This window comes from Narcine bancroftii, chromosome 14 (genome assembly GCF_036971445.1).
Source record: "Narcine bancroftii isolate sNarBan1 chromosome 14, sNarBan1.hap1, whole genome shotgun sequence".
NCBI classification, from domain to species: Eukaryota; Metazoa; Chordata; class Chondrichthyes; order Torpediniformes; family Narcinidae; genus Narcine; species Narcine bancroftii.
Window position 1 is genome coordinate 9,696,134 of NC_091482.1, and position 19,723 is coordinate 9,715,856.

The 19,723-nt window shown below is 42.7% G+C and overlaps 1 protein-coding gene across 1 annotated transcript in view; it reads right to left on the minus strand.

Annotated features, from left to right (window-relative positions):
* The window catches only part of LOC138749194 (LHFPL tetraspan subfamily member 7 protein), a 237,944-nt gene that overhangs the window by 133,197 nt on the left and 85,024 nt on the right, over positions 1-19,723 (minus strand). Inside the window, exon 2 of the mRNA XM_069910276.1 lies at positions 13,411-13,549. Coding sequence (XP_069766377.1) covers positions 13,411-13,549 — 139 coding nt within the window. The remainder of the gene's footprint in view (positions 1-13,410; positions 13,550-19,723) is intronic.

A 19,723-nucleotide genomic window follows, 5' to 3' on the forward strand; every position in this document is an offset into this window, starting at 1 on the left:
TGCAGCTGGTCTCTCTCCTGTTCCACCCCCCACCACTCCCTGTTTCACTCTTACCTCCTGCCCCATTTCCCGTCTCTCTCCTACCCTTTGTCCTTCTGCTGTCCCCAGTCTTGCTCTTTCTCTTAACTCCCATTCCCATTCTCTCTCCTGTGCCCCTCACTTTCAGTCTCTCCTGTCTCCTGTCTCCTGTCAACTGTGCCCTGACTCACTTCCACCACACTCCAAGTCCAATCCCTGACCCAATCCATTTCCCATCTGCCCACACTCCTAATCTCTTTCTTCTCATTTCCTGGTCCCATTCCTGACTCAATCCAGGTTTCCCACCTGCCCCACTCCCAGCCTCTTTCCTGCCTGTCCCTTGACAGTGGTTACTGAATGTACTAATTATTGCCAACAGTGAATAGTATTGCACCATGAACACAAGTCCTCTACACTGACAAGACCTGACATCTCCCTACTGATGGAGAGAAATCCCTTGAGTCTTCACTGAGTTTCAGGACAGAAACATTGACTACTCTCTTTCTGTGCAGCCACCAGAACTTTACAGCGGCAAAGATTCTTAAATCTTAAAATGATTCCTGCATATTTAACCCTAATCTTTCCTGGATGAATTTCCTTTGATAATAAGACCATCCAGCTGCATCTTAACAGACTCACATTCAACATCCTGTAATCAGCATTGCATTTAGAAGCATTAGTGATCATTAACCAGGCTCATGGTGCATTAAGGAGCTTTCAGGATGTTATTAGGCTTCAAGGATCCAGTGTGGACTCCCCCAGAACCACAGCTTATAAGATAACATTGCAAAAAAAAACGTCATTCTGGTTTGGAGATTTTCAGTGCCAGACCAGGTATTGAAATTGTTCTGAGGCATGGCACCAACCTTCAGCTCCCCATTTATCTGAATATTTATTCCCCCCATTTTCTCACGAACTTCCACCTTCTTCTCCCTCTCCCCCACCCATCACCCTCCAGATTCTTCCAAGCACCTACACTCTTTACAGTACCTAATCAACCTACTGACACAAACTCCAGTGGAATCTGGGAAATCAGGGGCACCCAGTCATGGAGAACATGAAAACTGCACACAGACAGCACCCGAGGTCAGGAATGAACCCGGGACCTTGACACGATGAGACAGCAATTCTACCAGATGTACCACTGTTCCCTAACTACACTGGACAAAAAAAAATATTCCAAAAGGTTTTCTTCCTGAAAGAAAATTGGAGATTGAGATAGACAGCTTCAAAATGAACATCAAGATAATTTCAGATTTGCTGTATCACATAGGAGGTTGGAGAAACATTAAATTAAATGTTATTGAATTTAGCATGTTTAATCACATAATCAAGCTTTCAGATTGACTGCACATGTTGCACAATAAATGTGAGGAGCCCAGGCTTTGTCTTGGTTATCTAATTTACAACAGAAGTAGAGCTCATAGGCTTTCATAATGTGCAGTCATGCTGTTTCTTTGAGCCTTAAGCGTATACTCACCACAAATGTAACAGAGTGTGTTGCAGCTGTTGCAACATTGATGAGACATTTCTCTTGCACTGAATCTTCCTGAAGACAATAAATGCTGTTAAGTACACTCACTATGCTATTGCCTGAAGAACATGTGCAGCAAAATGCTTTCAATCTATATTAATATAATGCACAGCATCTGTATATGGGAGCTGCTTTTATAGCCTAAGACAATATTTGCATAGTACCTGCACTGAGTGCATGTCCAGGTTTGCTATGGCGGGCAATATACTAGTAGGCTTAAAATATGTCAGGAAATCACAAAAATTGGCTCTATCTTTTTTTTAAAAACTAGACACGAAAGGAAAATTTTAAGGTGATTTTTGTGAACAGCAGCCCAAAATCCATGAAATACACCCAAAAGTGTTCAGGAAGCAAAATCTTCATTCTCCAGTGTTACAAGTCCACATTAGACGCTATTTCATTTTACAATACCATGGAACCCTGTCTATTTTCAGTGAAGTTTCAAACAGCCAGAACTCACCAGATGTTTCTCAGTGCTCCAAGGATTGTCTCAATCTATTTCAATTCCCCACCCTATTCCCATGCCGACATATCTGTCCATGGTCTCATGCACTGGCAGACTGAGACCACTTGCAAATTAGAGAAACAACACCTCATCTTCCATCTGGGCACCCTCCAACCAGATGGCATCAGAATCAGAATTTATTGCCTTGAACATGTCACGAAATGTTTTGTTTTGCAGCAGCGTCACACAATGCAAATATCGCTATAAATCACATTTCAAAAATAAATAAATAGTGGAAGGAAATAGGATAAAGTGAGGCATGTCTGTGGTTCATTGACCATTCAGAAATCCGACGGCGGAGGGGGAAGAAGCTGTCCTTGTTCTGCTCAGTGATCGTCGTCAGGTTCCTGAATCTTTTTCCTGATGGTAGCAGTGTGAAGAGGGCATGGCCTGGGTGGTGGGGGTCCTTGAGGATAAGAGGCTGCTTTCTTAAGACACCGCCTCTTGTGCAGAGTGCAGAGGTCCAGGGTTTGGAGCTTGTTGGCTAGCACTGACAGCAGCCGGATGCATGTGTTGCTGTTGTCTAGGTGATCCAGAGCTGAGTGGACAACCAGTGTTATTGCATCTACTGCTGTTGCATCTTCTTCTCCAATTTACATCAGCCCACCACACCCCTCCCCCATATTCCTATTTCCTTTCGTCTAGTTCTGTCTCTCTTTCCTTTTCTCGGTTTCCTTTCCTGCAGCTCTGCATTCAAAGGGCCACCCCCTCCCACGATCAATTCTCACCTTTCCTCTCTTGTTCTCCTATCTATGTTCAATTGCCTATTGGTCTGTTCTCCTCCCCTGATCTTTCCTTCATTCACCCCAACCTTTGAATTCAAGCACCATTCTGCTTTATTACCCACACCTTGAAGAAAGGCCCTGGTCCGAAACATTGGTTATACATCTTTACCTCCTAATGGATGCTGCGAGACAGGCCGAGTTCCTCCAATATTTCTGTGTTTTTAACTGCAATCACAACGTCCATAGACGTTTGTGTTTCATTCAAGGATTGTCTCAGCCCATTAAAGAAATCAAACTTCATTAATGATAACAGAGAGGACGAAAAGGCAAACAGCACCCTGTGCACCAGAGAGTGGCAGGTCGGAGTTTCCACCCTGCTGTCTCTTTGCCAATTTCTTCCAACTGAGCAGAGAGGTTATTTCAGGGTCAAAGTGAAATTGGAAAAGGCATGGAAGCAATTGACTATTGTCGGACTCTGGCTTTACCTTACTCTTAATTTAGTCTATGTGTGGTCTGAGTCCAGCGTGTTCTTTGAATGAAGTGGTAGGAGAAGGTATTCGGTTCAACAGTCAATTTATTACACAGCACAAGAATAAAACTTAACAGAGCTCTGGGTCAGTCGTTTGTTCATAGGTCACCTGCACAGTGAGCTATTCCCCAAGACTGACCCCTATTGTCCAGTTGGCTCAGTTTATATAGATCAACCTTATCATACAGAACAAAAGTTGGCTTCCTTTGCTAGATTTCATTATCATACAGAACAAAAGTTGGCCCTGTGGTTGGGCCTCCCGCTGCAGGTCGACCCACCGCTGTGCCCCCTGCTGCAGGCCGACCCACTGCTGGGCCTCCTGCTGCAGGTCAACCCCCTGCCACTCACCCCGTTGCCGCTCACCCTCTTCCAGCCCTTCCCTCTTCTTCTTTCTTGCTTGCTTCCCCCAGCCAAACGGCCTGATACTGGGCGTCTCTTAGCTGGCTGCTCCACAGCTGAGTCCCCCTCCCGCCGGCATTAATCTTTTCTTTTCCTTGAGCACTGCACACCTCTTTTTGACTCTGGGAGCCATTTTTGAAGTCCGCCGGTCGGGAGGACACCGCTCCTCTGGGGACTCACCAACACTGGAGATCGGCCGCCCCTCTCCACGGTGGCTCTCTGCTCCGATGTGCAGGTAAGGCCTTCTTCTTTCTTCAGTGATTTTCCTTCTTCCCTTTTCTGTTATTCTTACTTTTCTCTTTTGGGTGCCATCTTCTGTCTCTTCTCTGTAACTTTATCTTTCTCTTCCTGTGTTGTATGTTTATTGAGCTCTGTTTTTTTCACATTTTTTTCTTTTCTCTGGAGAGGGCTGTTTCCACTCGACCAGCCACTATTCCATCACATGACTACCCCTAAGATTGACTTGTTTGAGATACATATAGTGAGGGTCTTCGTTGTTTTGCATCACAATGCAAATACATATAAACCACCATACAAAATAAATAAAAGTGCAAGAAGAAAAAAATCAAAGTAAGGCGGTGTCGGTGGTTCATTGTTCATTCAGAAATCGGATGGCAGCGGGGAAGAAGCTGTCCTTGTCCTTCTGAATCCTCGTCTTCAGGCTCCTGTATCTTTTTCCCGATGGTAGCAGAGTGGAGGGCACGGCCTGGGTGGTGGCGGTCCTTGAGGATAGAGGCTACTTTCTTAAGATACCACCTCTTGTAGATGACCTCAATGATGTGAAGACTGGTGCCCGTGATGTTGCAGGCTGAGTTAACAACCCTCTGGAGTTTTTCTTGTCCTGAGTTTTGGACCTCCGCATCAGACAGCGATGCAACCAGACAGAATCTTCATCAAATGTGGGCACAGCCAGAGTATTTAATTGAGACAGTGCCCAAAATGGATGCAGAAAAGGAGGGTCATAGTGTGGGGGTGTGAGCAAAGCAGAAATGTGTGAGGGGAAAAAGGGGAGGGCTTATTGGTAATCGTTGCTCGTTAACAATAGCTCGATTGACAGACACCCTTACATTAAAGCAAGATCAATAATTGCCACCACAGCCAGTAAAGATGATAACTAGTTATGCAACAGCCCTCCTGTCATTTCCACTGATTTAAGTGCTCTCTCCTCCAGCAGAATTGATATTCTGCCTCATCTTTGAGATGCTCAAACTGGGCACTCTGTTCATAATTGGGTACACCTAGGGAAGCAGGCCTAATGTGACTATAATGCAAGTCTTTGCAAGTGCCACACCAGGAAATGAGAGGAGTGCAGAACTTAAATGAGCTAAAATGTTCAATAAATTGGTCTGTCTTAAAATTATTTTTAAGTGAACTGCCAGAGTGCTTTAAACCATTGATGGATGTAGATTGTGCATCCCTGCTGCAAACTGGAGGCGATATTCTTGTTTAAGGAACTCATTGCAATGCAACTCAACACAGTCGCTGAATTATCGCTAAGGGACAAACAATACAGGATGTTCGTCTTTGCTGGAAAGCAAAATTTAGGGTCAGGAGGGACACTACAAGGATCTGAGTAGGTTGAAAGAGCACCAGGGAGGATAGGAGTAATGCAACTGATCAGTGTAATGTTTGTCCCGGATGTTGTTTTTTAAAATTTGACCACTCCACCCAATTAATTTACAACCCCATACATTTTTGGAGGAAACTGATGCACCTGGGGACAACACACGCAAGTCAAAGGAAGAACATAAAAACTACTTACAGACGGTGCCGGATTCGAACCATGCTGCCCTTGAACCCAGGTCGCTGGCTCTATAAGAGCGTTGGCTAACCACTACGCTGACCAATGAAGGGCTCTCATTGGACAATGCAGAGTTTTGATTGGAATGCTTTGATCTCTATGTTCAAACCGCTGAGCTCAAGACATACTTGACCTATGCAATTGATATCACTGATCTGTTAAACAGAACTCCCCATAATTTGCGCTGTTTAATGACTACTATAGAGTATTACAGCACAGAAACAAGCACCTTCAGCCCTTCTAGTCAGTGCCGAACCACTTTTTTTGCCTCGTCCCACTGACCTGTACCTTTCGCCCTCCATACCTTTCCCATCCAGGTACCTGTCCAAATTCCTCTTAATGTTAAAATTGAACTCACATTCACCACTTTCCCCCATCAGACTCTGTGTGAAGAAGCTCCCCCTAAACTTTTCCCCTTTCTCCCTTAACCCATGTCCTCTGGTTTGTACCTCGCCTACCCTCAGTGGAATAAACCTACCTACTCTGATAGTTTCTGTGGGGAATGGGCACTCAATTCTATTGTACTGCAAACATAGAAAGCGTTTACATTCTTGACTCGAACCCAGATATCTTATTGCTCTCTGCCAAGATTCTCCTTCCTCAACCCAGAGGCTATGCTTTAAGAGAAGTATATTCTAATTTAAGGTCATTTAGTTAACTTTATCTGGTTTAGGCTGGGATTTGAAGAACAAAATGTAAAGTTTTGTCAGAGCACAAAGTAAAGATCTCATTGCCAAATCAGTTCTGGCTGTGATGAAGTTAAACCCCAACTGGCCATTAAGAGGATCGCATCCATTAAGTGAATTTCTCTTTCAGTGTGCTGTGCTTACGCTCATCATACTAAACATCTCAAGCTGACCTTTCAGTGCTGCACTTCTGTGTCGTGGTGGGGAAGTAAAGTAAAGCTGGAAAGGTTCTTTCACGGCACGGTGGAGGGTCATTTGCCAACAGCTCTCCCTCTTGAAGTTGGAGCCTGTTGACTGCCAGGGTACCAGAGGTCATCACCCCAAGTGTGTCCCTTATGGGAACTTCAGAGAGAGAGGCCAAGGGAACAGCTGTCCCAACAGCAGAAGGGCAACAGATCTCTCCCTCCACAGACACAGCCACCTCACCAACTCAAGGCAACAGGTCAGAGTTTTAAAAATTTTGGCACAAATCATCGCTAGTTATAAGAAAGATACAATAGTCTTGAAACATTGGTTCAGATTAATCTGAACAGTGAATGTAGAACTAAAGGACAGAAATATAAAATCAGGTATGAGAGATACAAACCAGAGGACATGGGTTAAGGGTGCAACAGGAAAAGATTAGGGGGAATGTGAGGGGAAACTTCTTCACACACAGTCTGGTGGAAGTGTGGAATTAGCTGCCAGCTGAGGTGGTGAATGTGGGCTTAATTTTAACATTTAAGAGGAATTTGGACAGGTACATAGATGAGAGAGGTATGGAGGGCTATGGACTGGGTGCAGGTCAGTGGGACTAGGCAAAAAAAATGGTTCGGCACAGACTAGAAGGGCCGAAGGTGCCTGTTTCTATGGTTCTTAAAAAAAAATCCCGCTTTCCCCCTACCATTTTGTTCAGGTGCCCACCGATATTTTTCTACACCTTGATGAAGGGTTCAAGCCCAAAATGTTGGTTATGTACCTTTATCTTTGCTATATAATGTACACTGTTTGACTTGAGTTTCTCCAGCATTGTGTTTTTATTTCAATTAGAACATATAGATTCCCAGGACACAGTGGGTGGCAGTCTTTAGTCAGAGGCTCTCTCTGGCTTTAAAGCAGTGTGTGGGCTGGGCACTTCCTTCCAATAAAGAATCAGCCAGCTGGCTCAAGACACAACCTCCAATTAGACCCACACAGAGCCCAAAGAGAGAGTACTAATAATTTCATTTTGACAGCATTGTAAATACATTTGTAAGGATTGCTTCCATTTTGATTGCTTGAGTGAAAATGTGAAAAAACATCTGAAGGAACTAATCTATCTAATGGTGTCAGACATAGGGAGGAAGGACCGGGTGCTGACCTCAATTAGGGCAGGGTTAGAGGTTCGAGAGGATTGCGGAGTCAAGCAAGAGTACATTTCTCCTCTTTTTCCTTCTCTCTATGTCTGTACATGATATTATTTTACAAAATTATTTGTTGTCTCTTGGCAGCATGAATGGCAATTTAGGGAAACAAAATCAGACAAGGCTAGAACATGAGATATTTTTCTGCGGTATAAACCGAGGTGCTCAGAGTCATCAACTACATCCAGTGTAACGTGACAACAAAGGCAATTTCCATTATTCCACGGGAATTTCTAATGGAACAAAATTGACAGTTTTATTTGGATCAGAAGCAAGATGTAAGATTTATATTAAATTAACAGTGTGCCTATATTTGGTAATAAAACAGAAAATGCTATAAACATTCAGCAAGTCAGGTCAGCACCTTAATCCTTTCTCCCAATTACATTAAATGTGTTATGTCATAAGGACGACAGAGGGTCCAATGATATGAAACATGAATTCTGTCTCTCTTTCCACAGATGCTACCTGACCTGCTGGGTGTTTACAGCATTTTCTGTTTTTCTTTCAGATTTCTAGCATCTGGTTGCTTTTTTGATGTTCATTTTCTATATTTCAACCATTCTCAACCTGTTTTTTGAGTATGGCCCCCTGTTCAAAGTTTATGGGCCTCCTTCCCTGTGAAGCAGTCAGGTTTTGGTTTTTTTCCCCATACTTCTCTCCCATCGACTACATAAAAGAACATAAGAAATATTTTATGCAAGCGAGGTGAAAAGAAAGCAGGTTGTAAGATCTCGTTGAGAATGGCTGTTATACTTGAAAATGGGATTTTTAATTTTCCTGATAATTTTAATGTTAATCCAGACTTTAACACTTTATGATGAGGACCATGGGTGGGGAAGATGAGATATTGGGTAAACTTATCTCTGCCTTTTAATGAACATGGTCTGTTCAATGATCATAGTGGATTAAAACAGACCTTAGAAAGAAAATAGCATATGGGTGCAGTGAGCCAAAGGAAATGTTGACATCTTCTGGGAGAAGGTAGTCTTACAAAAATGCAAGGGTGAAAGAGTAATTATTTTCAATAATGTCCCACAAACGGGCCAAAAGGAATTGTGCTAACCAATTGTAACTTTCCATATTGCCGCTTAAGACAGTGATCTCGTAAAGGCCATGTTGTTATGCACAGGAATTATGTTAATCACTACAATCAGTGAGAGATTAGGCCCGTACATAGGATAAACTCTCTAGGGCCAAACAGGAGGAGGTCATTTAGCCCATTTCAACTTCTTGTTCTGCCATTATCCAGTCCCCTTCCCCCAAATTTTCCTTTTAAATAGCTTGGTAGTGGAGAGCACCTCTGAGTCCACTTAAGAAGTGACCTATCCTGGATACAAAACATCTCGTCACTTGTCAGGAAGGGGCAACAGTGACTACACTTCCTCAGAAGACGGAGGTGAGCAGGGCTACCGGCCACCATCTCGTTAACTTCCTATGGGAGCTCTATTAAGAATCTTGGCCGGAGGCATCACAGTGTGGTGGTTAATCTACAGGACCTTAAGAGCGGCAAAGAAGATCACAGGGGTCTCCCACCACCCCATCAATGTGATTTACCGGGATTGCTCTCCAAAGAGGGCTCGCTACCAGGCCACACGCAGCATCTTCCAGCTACTTTGATCCAGAAAAATATACATGAGTATCAGAGCCAGAAACACCAGGCTGAGAAACAGCTTCTTCCCACAGACAGTAAGAATACTGAATGACTGATGAACTGCCCATACAAGCCCTTTAAGACTCTACTGTTTATTTAACAATAATATTCATTTCTATTGATATTTGTAAATACATACTGTCTATATGTATCATTTGTCTATATATGTGTTTGCAAGTTTTTGCACCGAGGACTGGAGACCGCGGTTTTGTCAAGTTGCATATACAATTGGATGATAAATAAACTTGACTTGATTTGAACCATACAAATTATTTTTGTTCGACTTACTCATCCATCACTTGTGAACATCACTAACAATAGTGATATTTGTTATCCATTCCCAAATATCCTGCAAGCAGTTAACAATCAAGGATAATAGAACTCTACAGCACAGTACAGGCCCTTCCGCCCTCGATATTGTGCCCACCCATATATTCCTTAAAACAAAAAGTACTAAACCCATCCTACCCTGTAACCCCCTTTTTTCTTTCATCCATCTGCCTGTCTAAGCGTCTCTCAAATGCCACTAATGTTTCAGCCTCCACCACCATCCCCAGTAAGGCATTCCAGGCTCCCACAACTCTCTGTGTAAAAAGAAAATTACCCCTGATATCTCCGCTAACCTTCCCTCCCTTAACTTTGTACATTTGTCCTCTGATGTTTGCTATTCCTGCCCTGGGAAACAGGCACCGGCTGTCCACCTAATCTATACCCATCATAATCTTGTTGACCTCTATTAAGTCTCCTCTCATCTTTCTATACTCCAAAGAGAAAAATCCCAGTTCTGCTAACCTTACCTCATAAGATTTGTTTCCCAATCCAGGCAACATCCTGGTAAATCTTCTCTGCACCCTCTCCATAGCTTCCACATCCTTCCTATGATAAGGTGACCAGAACTGAACATAATACTCTGTGTGGTCTTTCCAGAAATTTGTAGAGTTGCAACATGACCTCTCTACTCCTGAACTTAATCTCCCTATTAATTAAGCCCAGCATCCCATAGGTCTTCTTAACTATCCCATCAACCTGTGCGGTGGCCTTGAGGGATATGTGGATTTGAACCCCAAGGTCCTTCTGTTCATCCTCACTCTTAAGTAACCAACAGTGACTACACTTCCTGAGAAGACAGAGGTGGGCAAGGCTACCGGCCACCATCCTGTTAACTTTCTACAGGAGCTCTATTGAGAATCTTAGTGTGGCAGTTCATCCACAGGGGGAGGGAAGATCACGGGGTCTCCCACCCCGTGATTTACCAGGATTATTGTCTCAAGAGGCTCAGCCTTCTGGTTTGTCCTTCCAAAATGTATCACCTCACACTTATCCAGATTCAACTCCCATCTGCCAATTTTCTGTCCAACTCTGCATCCAGTCTATATCCTCTTGAAATCTTCGACAACCTTCAACTCCATCCAACCTTCGTGTCGTCCGTAAACTTACTGATCCATCCTTCCACCTCTTCATCCAGGTCATTTATAAAAATCACAAAGGGCAGGGGTCCCAGAACAGATCCTTGAGGCACTCCAATAGTCATTTACCTCCAGGTAGAATACTTTCCTTCCACTACTACTCTCTGCTTTCTGCCTGTAAGCCAATTTTTTAAAATCCACAAAGCCAAAGTTTCACTGATCCCATGCCTCATAACTTTTTAGATGAGCCTCTCTTTGGAGATCTTGTCAACTGTCTTGCTTAAATCCATGTAGACCACATTTACCACCCTATCCTCATCAATTTCTTTGTTGACCTCCTCAAAAAACTCAGTTAGGCTCATCAGCCACTACCTTCTCTTCACAAAGCCATGCTGACTGAACTTCTCCAAATACTCACAGATCCTATCCTTAAGAATCCTCTCCAATAGTTTGCACACCACTGACGTAGTGGAGGAACATCATCAGTGCTAGAATGATTATGAATAAATATGTCTTTAAAAGGGATAGATTGTGGAGGTTTAGTGTAGGTCACTTCACGAGCCGAGTAACACTTCACAAAAGACATCTTATTTAAAATGCCAGAGCTTTGCTGAAGCTACACTTTCAGGCTCCGGTTGATTTTGCAGAGACAATGGAACTGCTTTGGAAAGAGTTTCAAAAGGAGGTGCAAATGGAACAAGTACTGATACGATCTTTCAAAGATTGGGTTAGGAGCCTTGGGAGAGGTCATTTGGTTGAGGCTGCAAAATGGCAAGCTGACAGGCTTGTTGAAAGACCCCATTTTGAAAATGGGTTGTAAGTTCTGAGTTCAGTCTGTTCAAAACCCTTGCAGTCCTTTACAAGAGGAAATGGTTGGCTAGAGTGTTTCTCCTGAAATAAGGGAAACAAGAGGAACTCTGTGGTGACCTGGAAGAAGAGGTTATCATTTGGAAAACCCATGATAAGGCAGGTTTCTTCAGCAAGACAATGAAGTGATTGATTGGAGGAAATCAGTTTGTGTGTGTCCAACGAGCAACAAATATCTCTATGAAACCAACAAGAACTTACCTGAGCGGTAACCATTAAACTTTGAGCACCAGAGCCTGGTGAAGATTCATAAATGTTAAATTCTGTGCACAGAATAAGAATTGCCGGATACTGTGAACTTGGAGAAGTGAGAAGTGAATGATTGGATGGTGAAACATACACACATTACATATATGTGCAGTTAGAATTAGAAGGGGGTTAAGTTAATAGTAATAAGTTAAATTTATTATGTTTAAAAAAAAACTAATAAGCAATGTTTAAGTAACCACTGTCTTGGAGAATTTCCATTGCTGCTGGGTTTTGGAGCCCTCTGGGCTCGTAACATTAGTTACAAATCACACACCATCCTGTCCCTTCATTCTTGTAGATCAAAATCTAGGAACTTCCTCCATAAGCTCCAAAAGAGACTCACTGGAGTCTCCCTCCACTTCCATCGACGTGATCTACTGGGATTGTTGTCTGAAGAGGACGCGCAAAATCATTGAGGACCCCCTCCACCCCGCACATGGCATCTTTCAGCTGCTCCCGTCGGGGAAGAGATCCAGGAGGATCAGAGCCAGCACCACCAGGCTGAGGAACAGCTTCTTCCCACGGGCAGTGAGAATGTGAATGACCAAAGGAACTGCTCTCACTGATCATCCGAGACTCTCCTGTTCTCAAAGCATTATTTATTTATTTATTTGTATAAATGAAATACTTGCCTGCATATGTATTGTTTGTCTGCATGTGTTTTGCATTAAGAACTGGAGAACGCTGTTTCGTCGGGTTATACTTGTACAATCAGATGACAATAAACTTGACATAACACCACAGTGCAGTACCTTCAGCAGTGGCTGCATGGTTCACCAGCCGGTCTCAACCTTTTTTTTGGCTAAAGCCTCCTTAGGACCCTGCTCTAAATTTATGGGCCACCTTCCTTGTGAAGCAGTCGTTTAGTTGGTTTCTTCCATACTTCTGTCCTACCAACTACATAAAAAACATTTAAATTTTTTTTTACAATTTCAGTCCGTGGCCCACCATTGGGAGGTAGTCACAAGGCCCCTGTTGAGAATGGCTGGTTTAGATGGGCAGGTCTCCTCAAGCAATAAGGGATAAACTAGTGGCTTTCAACCTTTTTTTTATCCCACTCACACACCACCTTAAGTAATATCTTATTAACCACAGAGCATCTATGGCACAGGATGCCAGAGATGAACCATTGGCCTGAAAGGTCCCCTGGTTTGTTTCCTGGTCTGCCTATAGTTGATCTCAACTGACACAAGTGAGTTACTGTGGCTCTGGGAGATCAAGGTGATTGGCTTCTCATTCCCAGCCACATTCCTACATAGATATTGAACTAGAAAATGTATTAGAAAGACTTGCCAGAGGAGATTCCTACCACAATTTGCCAGACGATATTCCCACCTGTCTAATGTTTTTTGGGAAATTATGGATGTTACACAAATAACATTTCATCCATTGTATTTATACCTCTGCAGGTATCAAGTGATATCACAAGATCTCATTTATTTAGCTTGATGACTTGGTGCGATCTGGTTCAGGGTTTTTGCATAAGTTGCACTTAATAACCATCCTTAAAATCTAATTAATAGCCATGCAACTTGCCAATATATGCATAATTACTGATGCTTAAATTCCACGCAGGGCATCTGTGATTTCAACACCATTGTCATACTATGGCGAGCAGAAGAAACAGAGAAAGGTATATTGGTTGGTTCACTCACCTGCTGTTGTCTGCATGTAACCAGCTAGGGTACAAATCCTCTTTTCACACTGACCACTAGGCAGGAAGACAGTGACAATCGCCAGCAGGGCACTGATAGCCAGCAGAATGCAGCCTCCGGAGCACAGGACAGCACTTGTCTGAAACATCAAGAGAGCAGCAAAGATTTAACTTCAGCTTTGAGGTTCAATCATTCCCTGACTAATCTATGCCCAGTTTATGACTTTAGTCAGAATAAGCACTGGCTGCAGGATGAACATGGCGTCACCGTCGAAGCTGCTGCAATGGCAGCGCAGCCACTGGTGCAGACCCAGGAGAGCGGAGAGCGAAGACACAGAAATGCTCCAAAGGGTTCAATCGCCTGCTTCTAATGCCACCCGATCTAAACAGGCTTTGAATGTCCTGGCAAGGAGCTGACATTGTAAGTAAAATCTTGCATCCGCGGAGGTCTGTGCCCAAGATAGTGGCTTCAGTGCTTGGTAGTGGCCACAAGGGGTTGCAGACTCCAGGGGAGCAGTGGACTGAAATGGGGGGAGCAATCCCCACCCCTGTTGAGAAGGAGAAGCAGAGGAGACAGGCCTACAGGATGCTGATCATGACACGGACCAGCAAGGGCCTTCACAACTGAGGCACCCACGCAGTCCACGAGTGACTTGCAGACAGGGAAGTCCGCGAGGAACTGTCTCAAGGGAACCAGGTATCAGTGCCAGGATTTGAGAGGGGGATGATGGCAAGATGGACTACTGAAGGCTTCCAGATCGTGTTGGAGGTTTGGATCTGGAGCTCAGGCTGCTGATGGATCGAACAGGGGTCTGTGCGGCTGCAGGAGCACTGGAGGAAAATCCATGGGCACCCAATAACTCTGAAGGGACTCTCCTTTGCTTTCTTTCTGTTTCTGAAAGGGACGCCAGGTGACATTAATGGCAACTCATTATCCACTTTACGGCAAGCAGAAGGCAATTTTGTGTAATATAGTACATAATAAAGAAATCTTGAATCTCCATACATTGTATCTCCAACTCACACACATGCTCCTTTTTGTTCCTCTAAACAAGTTCTCTCATTACAAGTTCTTCTCTCCTTGGCATTCTTTTCACCAATAATAGCAGTAGGGCTATGGTGTGACAGCCATTGAGCTTTTGTTCATTCCTTCAGGGCTTGTAATGTAAAGTCAGCATTTATCACCTACTCCTGACTTCTCTTCCACAGAGTTACGTTCCGGGCCATTTCAGAGGGCTGTTTGAGACAGCCACACTTCCCAGCATCTGGCGTTGAACACTGGCCAGATCAGGCAAGAATGACATATATCCTCCCCTTGGGAAAATAAGTGAACCAGATGCGTTTTTAATAACAGGCTTCCATTACTGATACCAGTTTGTTTTTTTTTTAAATTCCAGATTTATTTAATTAACTGAGTGTATTTATTTAATTAACCAATTGCAGTGGTGGGATTTGAACTTGCGTCTCCTCATCATTTACCCAGTACTCCCGATTACAAGCCAGTGAGCTGCAAGTCCAGCACAATCACCAACATTATTATGTTTCTTTTCATGATCAGAAATATTGAAAAGATGAACCGAAGTGGATGCTGCTTTCTGGTTAAATGGAACGGTTTGACATCTGAGCAGCCCTACAATGTGCCAGGCAGTAGAAAAGTGTTTGAGCAGTCATTTGTCAACCTTTTTTTTTAGCCCAGGGACCACCTATAATGAACCCATGGACCATAGTGGTGTCTGGGGGCCGTGGGGTGTTGTATGTAGTTTGCAGAGGAAATGTGACCTCTCTATCTGGAACATTGTGGAGGGTCACAAGATATCCCTGTCTGAAACTTGTTTGGAAGTCACATCACCAGCCAATCAAGGTTGGACTCTGGCCACCCATTAGTGCACACCTTACCATTGGCACATTTATTGTCATCGTTGGCCAGACGCCCAGCTTAGAGCAGTATAAAACATTGATGTACACCACATTTCTTTCTCACTGCCTCGTGGTCCAAGCCCCGGACATCACTCCACACCAGGTCACTACTACGAATGTTGCTGGAGGAGTCGCAGGTAAGGTGTATGTTACACTTAAGTTGAGCCGTAGTACTGTGATAGATCAGTAACAAACTGCACTCCCATGAGTACAGGGAATCGGGAGTGAGTTTGAAAGTCGTGCAGGAGCGTGTAGAAATGGGCAGTCACTGGTATTGGAGTCCAAATTGGGCCCGATGTGAAGGTCTATATTAGTTGCTTAGTGGTAGAGTAATTAAGATTCATTTGATGTCTTCCCCTGTTTGTCTCCCATGTGTTCAATCAAGTTACTTTTGATTGTAATCCGTCGCTCTGTGAACCCACTGAACCTGATACTCTTCCAAACACAACAGGGGCATGGGGGGAGTGGGTGTTGGAAAGCTTTAGCCCCTTTCTAGATGGGATTTTTGTTTAGTTTTGTGGAAAATTATAATTTTTAAAAAATTATTTGAGGATTTTCAGGAGTTTTTTTTTCCTTGTGATAAGTAAATGTAAACAAGCTTGTAAATTAGACATCAGTATCATTCATCATCGCCTGCTACAGACCAACAGTGGTTGCACATCTCCCTCCTAGTTACAATCCAGAGAACATCAGCACACACTCAAAGATGGGTGAAGACAGCGTCATAACCTTCACAGATTCACAAAACACACAGGTTAAGGCACTTAGTTCATGGTGTCCATGCCAGATGTTTAAAAAAAAATCTGAGCTGCCTGCAAGTGAAATGTAAGGGGAACTTATGCAGTTAATGGTAGGACTGTTAAAAACATTGATGTTGAAAGGGATCTGGGGGTAGGGGTTCAGGTTGAGAGACCCTTGAAAGTGGCCACAAATAGGGTGTAAAGCAGGTGTGTAGCATATTTGCCTTCATGGGGCAGGGTAATGAGGAAAAAGGTAGAAAGTTATACTGCACTTGGAGTATCGTGTGCACATTTCCTTATTCTTTTTATTTGGCTTGGCTTCGCGGACGAAGATTTATGGAGGGGTATGTCCACATCTGCTGCAGGCTCGTTGGTGACCGACAAGTCCGAAGCGGGACAGGCAGGCACGGTTGCAAGGGAACATTTCCTTATACTGTTGTGGTATCCCATTACATGCCCATTATATATGTATTTGTGCAGCAAGTGTACGCACAGATAGGTATTACCGTGATCTAAAAAAGACAATCAGGGAGGAGTCACGTGATGGAGTAGTGGCCAGACGGTGAACTCCAGCCCTCTCCAGAAAAGTCGGGAAAAACAAAAGAAAACACAAAGGCACAGAAATAAAAGTTACAGAAAAGTGAGTATAAAGGTGGAAAGAAGATGGCGACAAAAAAAGAAAAATCGAAAGCAACGGTAAGAAGAGAGGAAGAGAAGACAAAGGAGGAAAAAGGTGAAGGCCTTACCTGTCCGGAGAGGCCCGCTGCGGAGAGAGAAACCCGCTCCCTCAGGTCGGTAAATAATGGACTACAAAAATGGCTCGCAGAGCCGAGTAAAAGTGCGATACTTCGCGCATGCGCGATGCGCATGAAAAAAAAACACACCAACGGGAGGGGGGACCAGCTGGGGAGTCGATCTCCACAGCCGGCAACGACAGCTGCAGAACACCTGCAGCAAGAAGAGACCACAGAAGACAATAGAAACAAGAAAGAAGAGGAGGAAAGGGCACCAAAGAAACAACAGATGGTCAACCCAGAGGAAGAAGAAGAGGAAGAGGAAGAGTACAGTGAAATAGAAGAAGAAAAGAAAGGCAAGGTAAAGGATATACTTTCTCTTATTAAAGGATACATGGAGTCATTTAAAGAATGGCAAACACAGGAATTTAAGGATTTAAGAAAAAGAATAAACAACACAGAAGAGAAAATGAATAAAATAGAGATGACCTTAACAGAAATGGGAAAGAAAATGGACAAGATGGAAGAGCGGGCAGTAGCAGCAGAAATGGAGGTAGAAGACTTAAAAAAGAAATTGGAGGAATCTAATAAAAAAACTAAAGAGACACAAGAACTACTAGCTCAAAAAATAGATACAATGGAAAATTATAACAGAAGAAATAACATAAAGATAGTGGGCCTTAAGGAAGATGAAGAAGGCAAGAATATGAGGGAGTTTATAAAAGAGTGGATCCCTAAGACCCTAGGATGTCCAGAACTACAGCAAGAAATGGAAATAGAAAGGGCACATAGAGTATTGGCCTCTAAACCACAACCACAACAAAAACCAAGATCTATTGTAGTAAAATTCCTAAGATATACTACAAGAGAAAAGGTACTGGAGAAGACAATGGAAAAAGTAAGAGAGGGCAACAAACCACTGGAGTATAAAGGGCAAAAAATCTTCATTTATCCAGATATAAGTTTTGAACTCCTAAAGAAGAGAAAAGAGTTTAATACAGCAAAGGCGATTTTATGGAAGAAAGGGTATAAATTTAAGCATCCAGCAGTATTGAAAATTTTTATTCCAGGACAACAAAACAGACTATTCTTGGATCCAGAAGAAGCACGAAAATTTGCAGAACAATTACAAAAATAGACTGAGGGAGGAAGACGGGTAATGAGAGTTAAAATGATCACGATTGATATGTATGTGGGTAAAGACAAAAATAGACTGAGGGATGAAGACGGGTAATGAGAGTAAAAATGATCACGATTGATATGTATGCGGGTAAAGAGGTATAAGAGTGAATAGAGACAATGTGCATACGTGAATGTATCTGTACTTAGAGGAAAATATAGATAGTATAGACAAGAATTAATAAGGGAAGGTAATGGAAGAGAGAGAATAAGGAGGGAATTAACAGAGTGACCTTTGTGACATATGAAAAGTGAAATCTTTTCTGGGGGGGGCGGGGTGAGGGGAAATAGCGGTCACTGCAAAATCAGTTGACGCTTGCGAGTGGATTCGCAAATCCAAATGGAGAGGGGAGATGTGGTTGTCCGACAAGGGATAAAGGACAACTCAGGAGGGGAAGGGGAGATTGGGGATAAATAAGATAGAAATAGGAGAATAAGGAAAATGTTGGATGTTGTAGGAATGTTGTCTTATAAAGAGTTGAAAATAAGAAAACAGAAATGGAAAAGGAGGAAAGGTAATGATGGAAAAACGGAAAGAGAAGATAAACAAAATATAAAAGGGCTACGCTGAACTATATGACTTTAAATATTAATGGAATACATAACCAAATTAAAAGGAAGAAACTACTAAATTTAAATGAATAAATGTATTCCATTAGAAAAAATAACATATAGGTTAAGAAATAATATTGAAATATTCAAACAAGTATAGGAGCCTTACATTAAATACAATAGCGAAAACCTACCGGGGACAAACATTACCTAAGTTGATGGAAGGAGAAGGAATTTTTGTTGAATGACAACATTGTCTGACTGGCTTAATGCAACCTAGATTGTATACCTAAAATGGATGAGGGGGGGGGTGGGGGGGTGGCTTGGGAGGAGGGGGGGGGAGAAAAAGTCACTGTATATGTGTGAAAAAGAAATAGTGTATATCATGGCTAATGTGATTTATGGTGTGAAAAAAAAAAAATAAAAAAAAAAAGACAATCAGATTTTGTAATCGCACAATTAAGATGAAATGAGTAATCTCAACAATTTTGCATATTCAAACAACTCATTAATATTTATGCCCGTCTATCACCACCACCACTGGCTAACACATCCCACAACAAATACAATCTGCCCATACGTAGTCAGTATGAGGATTTTGGAAAACAGTATGTGGGATTCTTACAGAGCGTCGTCGTTGAGGAGAAATACATATTCTGATCATGTGCTAATGGGAAGTTTTGTCAACTACACCCTCGTTTATTTTCTTTCTTTTTTCATTGGTTTAAAATATTTTTAAAAATCAAACCCTGTTTCACATCAAAATGTGACCTCATTTAGCCATGTTTATATTACATTACTTTCACTTTAATTATAAAGCAATTGACCTTTTTCTGGCTCTATTGCGTGTATGTTATAAGCCTGCAGTGATTTAATCACAAGTTTGTTTGAATTACAGTAGAGAACCATCTTTATAATAGATTACAATGCATCCAGGTTTTGAATGCATTTCCTTCTGGTCACAACTCACCCCATGGTTAAATCCTTCAACCTAATCCCTTTCTTATCCGGGCATTGAGAATGACCTGCTTCTGCATGGGTTTTGTCAGCTTTGAGATGGATCTGGCACAATGAGGCACAATCTGCTTGAGCTGCAGCAGGTAGTAATTTGGGAGGTCGTGGGCTCCTATCATTTACTCAAGGCTTCGGTGTTCATTTGATGCATGAACGTGAGGTTCTTGGTGCCAATCTG